This window comes from Trametes versicolor, assembly GCF_000271585.1.
Source record: "Trametes versicolor FP-101664 SS1 unplaced genomic scaffold TRAVEscaffold_3, whole genome shotgun sequence".
In the NCBI taxonomy this organism is placed as follows: domain Eukaryota; kingdom Fungi; phylum Basidiomycota; class Agaricomycetes; order Polyporales; family Polyporaceae; genus Trametes; species Trametes versicolor.
Window position 1 is genome coordinate 2758864 of NW_007360323.1, and position 8348 is coordinate 2767211.

The following is an 8348-nucleotide window of genomic DNA, read 5'->3' on the forward strand; positions in this document are numbered from 1 at the left end:
GGGCGCCCTGACCGGAGTTGCCATATGAGGTCGTCAGGCTCATTTTATTCAAACAGCCAAGGCAAATGGTTTACGAGCAAGTACTTCCAACTCGAGTACAATTTACTGAGTAGTCACTCCACCGACATCGTTGCATGCGAGGTCTCGTTAGCCTTTGCAATGGAGCAGAATTGTCCATAACTACGGAGAGAACATACGGGGCCAGGTGACCGACAGCGCTACTCACGGCGCTTTGCGGAAAGGAAGCACCAGTCGGGGTGGTATTCGAAGCACGTCTCTCGTCTATCGGTATTATATTGCTGACCTCTCGATTCAATACTAGCACATACTACAACAAATCTTTATGACTTGTATAGCACCCACACTGACTAACACACTGGAGGTGCACTCACTTGGGGCAATACCGTTCGTTGGGCGCGAGTCGCTCGCTGCGGTCATGGTGCCTTTCACATGCTAGTCCTGACGGTATAAATCGCACGACAAGGTTGCGCAGAAGGTGTGTCCACTTAACTCTACCCATCTCTTCATAGCGACAAATACTGAACATGGCTCTCGACCCGCAGCTTATTGCCTCGACCTGGCTTGCCGCCTTCGCCACCGCTTCTCAGAACGGCGACGTCGAGGCGTTTAGCTCCCTCTTCTTGCCCAACGGGTGGCTCAGGGATCTCTTGGTCTTTTCATGGGATATCCGCTCTCTCGAGGGGCGCAGCAAGGTCGCCGGATACGTCGCGGGCACCCTGGCTAGCGCCGAGATCAAGCACGTCAAGCTCGACGAAAGGGCACATCTCGCCCCGCAGGTCTCCTTCGTTTCGGCTGTTCCAGCCGTGGATGTCGAGCTGGCCTTCTCGTTCGAATTCCGCAACGGCCACGGACGTGGGTATGCTCGTCTCCTCCCGGACGAGGACGGGGCCTTTAAAGCTCTTACGGCCTTCTTGATGCTCTCCGACATACGAGGTCACGAGGAGCAAGACGTCCTCACTTTGCGGGACGACAGTGTGACCCCCGGACGCGACCTGCAGAAGGACTTCGATCAGTGGATTCACGGCGTCGAGACGAACCCCTACGTCCTGATACGTAAGTATCCAACACACTGGCACACGCCACATATATTGAATACCTGTTTCCCAGTCGGTGCAGGACAAACCGGCGTACAAGTGGCAGCTCGTTTTAAGGCGATGCAGATCCCTACGCTCGTCATCGAACGCCACGCCCGAGTGGGCGACGTGTGGCGGAAGCGATACCCTGCGCTGGCCCTACATACCATCAAACGACGGAACACCTGTGAGTAGCGTAACCGTTGTATTTTGCGACAGGCAGCGTGGTCGCTGACACGCGTATCCGTAGTGCTTTACCAATCGTTCCCAGCCAACTGGCCTGAGTTCACTCCGCGCGACAAAATCGCCGATTGGCTCGAGCACTACGTATCTATCCAAGACCTCGTCGTGTGGACGAGTTCTGAGCTGCAGCCCAACCCTGTCTACGATGCCGGAACGGGTACCTGGGACGTCACCATCCGTCGCCAGGGCAAAGACGTTAAGCTGCGTCCCGCCCATATCGTCCTCGCGTCTGGGACTTTAGGCAAGCCGAACATCCCTGAAATCCCGGGGCGGGACACCTTCTCAGGCCCAGTGCTCCACTCCGAGGGGTACAACGGCGGCGCCGAGTTCGCCGGGAAACGCGTAGTCGTCGTCGGCGCCGGCAACAGTTCGATCGACATCTGCCAGGACCTCGTCCTGCAGGGCGCGCAGGAGGTCACGATGATCCAGCGATCGCCGACGTGCGTCTCCGGCCGCGACATTATCTCGGCGGTCTCGCGCCTGCGCTGGAAGGAGGACGTGCCGATGGAGATCGCGGACTTCCGCGCGGCGTCGCTCCCGTTTGGGCTCCAGAAGCAGTGGGCGATCGCGCACCAGGACAAGGCGTGGGAGATGGAGAAGCCGCTGCACGACAAGCTGCGCAAGGGCGGGGTGCAGCTGAATATGGGCCCGGAGGGCCAGGGTCTTTATATCTTGACTCTGGAAAGGCTTGCCGGTGCGTCGGTGGTGGCCTTTTGTGCTCCTTCCAACTAACAGTTGTTGTTCCAGGTTACTGTGAAGTTCTGATCCCATTGGTTATAGCGCGATGACGCTGAATATTTCCCCACTTCATAGGGCAGGACAAGGGCGCCGCTGACCTGATCGCCGACGGCCGCATCAAGGTCAAGAGCGGTGTCGCCCCTCAGGCGTTCACCGACTCTGGCCTCACTTTCACCGACGGGTCTGAGTTGTCCGCAGACGCGGTCATCATGGCGTGAGTGACCGTTACATCGAGAGTTCCTCCGTGCACTCATCGCGACATAGTACGGGCTATGTCCACATCAGGGAGGCGAACCGTGCGCTGCTCGGTGACGACGTCGTCAATAAGACCGGCGAGGTCTACGGTCTCGACGGTGAGGGAGAGATTAGAGGAAGCTACCGGCCCTCGGGCCACCCCGGGGTAAGTTCCTTATGTTTGACGGCTGGTTTACGATGCTAACGGTGGTATTGCGCGACAGCTGTGGTACGCGACCGGCGACTTCTTTGTCTCGCGTTTCCACTCGAAGGCCCTGGTACAACCTCTACTGCAACGGGCTTCGCCGTTACTGACAGCTCGTCGTAATTTCTACAGGCTCTGCAAATCAAGGCGAAGCAACTCGGTATGGTATGAGTGGTAATAAATTGCCGTACAGCAACGAACTCCGGGAGGTAGTGTAAGATCTCGCGACCCTCTGTATAACATGTATCTATGAAAACGTATGCCGAATTTCGAATATCAACGTGCGCACACGAGCGAATCATAGCGTGCTTTCGATTTCGACTGGGCGCGAGAGTGTTGCTCGGCCGCGATGCCCGCGCCCAGACCGAGCGCACCGCTGAGGCTGCCCGTGCAGAGGCCCCCGCGTGTACGAAAATAGCTCAGAGGCTGCAGCGGATGTCAGCCTCCAGCCAGCCTCCATCCGCCTCGAAGGGAATAAGAATCGCGCCAGAACGCCCACATTCCCCATTCGCGCTCTGTTCCCCCCTCCGACTTCCCCCCTTCCTCCCCCCGCCACCCCGCATGAGTCACCACGCCGACAGGTAGGGGCCATCAAGACACGGGCTCTATCCTGGCGTCAGCGTGTTCCCAGATTGCCGATGGGCAGGGGCCGCTTCAAGCGTCGTCAGAGTACTGCAAGCAAGCGGTCAGAAGCTCCTTAAGACTGAAGTGCATATTGAGACGAAGGTGGGACGGTGAGTGCTCTCTTTCCCGAGGGAGGGACTCCGGTCCTGGCGCATACCTTTTCGTGGTCCTCGGGATAAGTACCTGCTCGTGTGCGGCCTTTCGGGGCTGCGCGCGGGTGGGGAAACCAAAATGCGTTTTCGTGTTTCTGTGTTCCAGTGATGTTGTCAGTATGCGTACACATCGTCGCCCTTACGCATGTGACGTAGTAGTGTTGTGTTAGGCGAATACATCCTTCAATTGCGAGCCGAGAAGACGAATGCACGCGTTGAACGAAAGCTTTCACGACGCTTATTATATACAGTCCCAGGTAATTTGGCTCACGCCGTGCACCATTCCCAAGTCTGAGAATGCGATAAATTACTACCACCTCAAAACACTAAAGCGCAATGCACGCACATCAGAGTGTAGTCCGTTTCAACTAGACATGTGGCCCATCGCCGGGCCCGACCTCCTTAACAACGTAGTAGCTGAAGAACAAGATCTTGAAGCACAACGCAATACCCGCGTGCAGCGCCGCGAGCAGGATGATGACAAGTCTCACGGGCTTCGCGTCCGCCTGAGTAATCTTCGTCAACGAACCGTGCCGCACATGCTAAAAAATGAATGAGCACGTACCGTGGCCAGGACCGGGTACACGTTTGCCGCGAGGTACCAGCCGGACATGAGGAACGCGACACCGACGAGCACCCAGCGCACGATGGGCACGGGGATAACACACAGGAGCTGCATCCAGGTCAGCCGATCCGTCCGAGCACTGAGACGCATATATCGAGTACTCACCGCGACCGGGATCCACACGAACTGCGCATATCCCCACAGCGTGACCGCCTCGACCACGCTCCACTCCCCGACGCCGAGGTACCGCAGCGCGAGCCAGAGCAGGACGGGTACGCCGATGCCGTACGAGTACACTAGCGCGGTCGCGATGGAGAGCAGCCCGAAGTCGTACTCAAGCACGGCGGCGGCGGAGTCTGGATGCGAGAGGTACGCGGAAATGGAGGATGCGAGTGAGGAGCATACGAAGAGCGCGAAGATGAGCGTGGTGAGCGTCCAGAAGGGCCCATATAGATCCGCGCTTGGCGTGAGGTGCGCAGAGAGGTAGTTGGAGGAGCGAGGAAGGAGGGTCGTGTAGCAGCGACGGAGAACCTGAGCGCGTGTGACAGGCGACGTTTTGAGGGGGCAACAAGGATGGGGATGAGGGAGACGCGCTTCGACAAATAGGAAACGCACTCACCGTGTGGGTGTCCACATCGAAGTATGGTTGATAGTAGTCCAGCGTCCAGAATCCTGCGTTCTTGGAAGGACCATCCGAGATGAATCCTACTCGCGCACTAAGTTATACTCCCTCTAGATAACATGGGGATATCGACACGTACCTCGCGAGGCATTGGTGCCCTGGTTCGTCGCCCTTGCGTCAGTGCTCAGGAATGCTGTAAGCGGTGTCCATGCTCAGCAACTCTGATTCCTCCAATACTCAGAAGAGCATACATTGAAACTGGAGGCCATCTGGCCCCTCTTCCATCCGCTATAACGAGAGGCTACCGTCAATACTATGAGAAACGCAGAGCACGACAAACCACTGCGTCTGACCCACCTCATCCGAGTCAATTGCCACGTACGCCATTGCTCAAAAGCGGTTCAGAACTCAGAGTAGCAAGAATGAAGATGTAAGAGCTCGACGTTGACGACAGAGACCTAGTAGTAGTGAGGACAGTATACAGTACAGAAGTGACATGCACGAGCTGCGAGTGTGGCCGTTGAGGCGCCCATAATGACACGTCCGCTCTAAATGGCAGGTGTAGAGTTTGCAATACTGGACGCTCAATTGAACTTTACGGGTTCCCCAAGTATGGTTACACACACCCGTTTCTACATGTCTAGACATTTTTAAGGCAAGCTTATCATCATTGTATAGAGCCATACATTTGTCCAAATCGTTGTCAACAAGGAGGCGCTGCTTTAATGATGTTGTTCCGGGTCCCCCAGCTACTTGGGGGCCGTTCCGTCCTATAAAGATATAAGTGAGTTGCGCATGGACGCAGACCGCCGTCGAGATAGCCATCTTCAAAAAACAGAAACAAGAAAACGCATTTTGGTTTCCCCACCCGCGCACCACGCCGAGAGGCCGCACACGAGCAGGTACTTATCCCGAGGACCACGAAAAGGTATGCGCCAGGACCGAAGTCCCTCCCTCGGGGAAAGAAACACTCACCGTCCCACCTTCGTCTCAATATGCACTTCAGTCTTAAGGAGCTTCTGACCGCTTGCTTGCAGTACTCTGACGACGCTTGAAGCGGCCCCTGCCCATCGGCAATCTGGGAACACGCTGACGCCAGGGTAGAGCCCGTGTCTTGATGGCCCCTACCTGTCGGCGTGGTGACTCATGCGGGGTGGTGGGGGGAGGAAGGGAGGATGTCGGAGGGGGGAACAGAGCGCGAATGGGGGATGTGTGCGTCCTTGCGCGGTATTTATCCCCTCGAGGAGGGCGGAGGCTGGCTGGAGGCTGACATCCGCTATAGCCTCTGAGCTATTTTCGTACATGCGGGGGCCTCTGCACAGGCAACTTCAGCGGTGCACTCAGTCTGGGCGCGGGCATAGCGGCCGAGCAAGCTTTCGCGCTCAGTCGAGATCGCAAGCACGCTGTGATTCGTTCGTTCGGCGAGTGGACATCTTTCAAGTTGGTTGGCCCAGGTTCACGATAGCGGAATGCTGTACACTCAAGTATAAAAACACTGTTCGAAAATCGATACGGAGATAGTGAGAGAAGAACCTGTAATTCCTCATATCCGAGGCAGCGCAGTGCAGCGACGACTCGCTTTCTTCGTGCGTACGCGCTGCAGTCCGAATTCTTCCGATGCGACGGGCATTTGACCTATAGACTCTCGTTTATAGAGGGCTTGTATTGGTACTTAGCTGGGCCCGCGATGGCCATGCTGAAAAGAGGGGGTCGGGTGAGATCGCGGTGGTTGCTCAAGAACGCTGGGCGCTACATAAGCGCTAAGCGGCCACTCACTCGTTGGCACAGCCTCCAAAATTCGAACGACCGCCGCTCTCGTCAGAGCGCTTCGCAGCAAGTTATCCGGATTTCCGGATACTCAGTGGTAGCTGACGCTTGAATGGCTTCTTCGATGTTCTCATTCATTCCGGGACGTACTCCGACGACAGGAAGGCAGCCAGTCTGACGAATATCCGGACATCCTGGTCGACATCCGTACCCCTTTCGTCACTCCGACTCACTGCCGGGGATGCCACTACTGTCTCAATACGAAGGCAACGCGGCGGGTCTCTTCGTGTTTCAAATCTATCCGGACGTCATATATTCGTAGTACTTATACCCCGAGTCAACAACCTTCCGGTCGATCCAGCACATTGCACCCCCAACAAATACGCATTGTAACGCATCTCTAACTACTCCGCTCCTCGGCGACAGACTGATGTAGCCTCCTCACCCAGCACGATGTCGACTCATGCCACCCAAAATGGCTCGGCCGGGCTCTCCGCTAAACATCTCCTCGAGGCAGGACTGAAGATTGCAGGATACGGCCTCGTAACGGTCTTCAGCGTTCTTGGAGCCCACGCCTTGCGAGATCATCTGCACAGGGAGAAACACATGAAGGACACGGTGGAGAACTGGATCAAAGTTCTGTCCCACCTCGACCAGAAGCAGCGAGCTGAGATTGAGCCGGTCCATCTCGAATCCATGCTCCGCCGCCTGAAACAGTATGTCCTCCGCGATGTCTCGAACTGTGTTGTAGCTCATCGGAAGTCTTGTTCACAATTCCGACAGGCTGGAAATGAGCCTAAGTGTCTTAGAGCTCAGCCTCCGCGATGCAACGATGTGGTCACGCGCAGCAGGCCGACATGCCGATCGTCTGCGAAAGGTCCAACGTTTGGTCGAAACGGCAGATGATGATCTGAGGGTAAGCGAAGTCACCCAACTATGCAGAGGCACACAGGTGTTGAAGCACCCCCGAACAGACCAGGGTAGGACACCTCCTTGATATCCCCGACGGCTCTTCCAAAGGCTACTGCATGCTTGCATCGACTCTCCCAGGGTCCTGTCAAACCCCACAGGCTCGATTGGCTGGTTGGTACCAACACCGTGACGTAAGCTTCAGTCGCGTCACTGCGATGATGACCCCCCGTATGTCGCGCCTCTATTCAGCGTGTTCAATAGGTCTAACATTCAAAGCCATCGCAGTATCACTTCTGCGGTCGCGGACAAAGATACCGTACGATCACTCTTCGCCGAATTACGATAATAATATGGTTTGAGGTGGACTTGGCGGCGGGTCGAGTCGGACATACGCATTTCTGACTGTACGATGTCCGATGAACGTGGCAAATGACCAGGTGTTGCAACTACTAATACAACTCAAACATGCGCCAAACTGAATTCTATTTCAACGTTCAATGCGCAGGCATTACAAGATATTGCACAATGATGCTACGAAAGTATGCGTGTATAATGGGCCAGAAGATCAGAAAAGTATCAGCGGACGGCGCGCATGAACCCCGCCCGGACCGGAACGAAGAAGCAGAAAACGCATTTTGGTTTCCCCACCCGCACACCGCCCCGAGAGGCCGCGCACGAGCAGGTACTTATCCCGAGGACCACGAAAAGGTATGCGCCAGGACCGAAGTCCCTCCCTCGGGATAGGAAACACTCACCGTCCCACCTTCGACTCAATATGCACTTCAGTCTTAAGGAGCTTCTGACCGCTTGCTTGCAGTACTCTGACGACGCTTGGAGCGGCCCCTGCCCATCGGCAATGTGGGAACACGCTGACGCCAGGATAGAGCCCGTGTCTTGATGGCCCCTACCTGTCGGCGTGGTGACTCATGCGGGGTGGTGGGGGGAGGAAGGGGGGATGGGAGGGGGGAACAGAGCGCGAATGGGGAATGTGGGCGTTCCAGCGCGGTATTTATTCCCTTCGAGGCGGGAGGAGGCTAGCAGAAGGCTGACATCCGCGAGTCAAGCCTCTGAGCTATTTGCGTACGCGCGAGGGCCTCTGCACGGGCAGCCTCAGCGATGCACTCGGTCTAGGCGCGGGCATCGCGGCCGAGCAGCCAGCCTTGCGCCCAGTCGAGATCGAAAGTGGACGCTG

The 8348-nt window shown here is 56.5% G+C and overlaps 3 protein-coding genes across 3 annotated transcripts; 1 reads left to right on the forward strand and 2 right to left on the reverse strand.

The window, feature by feature from the left end:
• Nucleotides 1-545: 545 nt before the first annotated feature.
• TRAVEDRAFT_44912 (FAD/NAD-P-binding domain-containing protein) lies at nucleotides 546-2727 on the forward strand (the record flags this gene model as incomplete). The annotated part of the gene is made up of 9 exons (XM_008036894.1): nucleotides 546-1074; nucleotides 1129-1281; nucleotides 1345-2031; nucleotides 2085-2090; nucleotides 2151-2289; nucleotides 2340-2475; nucleotides 2534-2587; nucleotides 2647-2674; nucleotides 2708-2727. 9 exons carry the CDS (start codon nucleotides 546-548, stop codon nucleotides 2725-2727), a joined length of 1752 nt encoding a protein of 583 aa, XP_008035085.1.
• A 931-nt stretch (nucleotides 2728-3658) lies between these two features.
• On the reverse strand, nucleotides 3659-4864 carry TRAVEDRAFT_117507 (Yip1-domain-containing protein; the record flags this gene model as incomplete). The annotated part of the gene is made up of 7 exons (XM_008037605.1): nucleotides 3659-3796; nucleotides 3856-3963; nucleotides 4021-4386; nucleotides 4475-4563; nucleotides 4611-4670; nucleotides 4729-4765; nucleotides 4835-4864. 7 exons carry the CDS (start codon nucleotides 4862-4864, stop codon nucleotides 3659-3661), a joined length of 828 nt encoding a protein of 275 aa, XP_008035796.1.
• Nucleotides 4865-6366: 1502 nt separating this feature from the next.
• Nucleotides 6367-6955, reverse strand: TRAVEDRAFT_27462 (uncharacterized protein). The gene is made up of 2 exons (XM_008036671.1): nucleotides 6694-6955; nucleotides 6367-6633 (listed from the first exon to the last, which is right to left on the reverse strand). Exons 1-2 carry the CDS (start codon nucleotides 6929-6931, stop codon nucleotides 6542-6544), a joined length of 330 nt encoding a protein of 109 aa, XP_008034862.1. The 5' UTR covers nucleotides 6932-6955; the 3' UTR covers nucleotides 6367-6541.
• Nucleotides 6956-8348: the final 1393 nt, after the last annotated feature.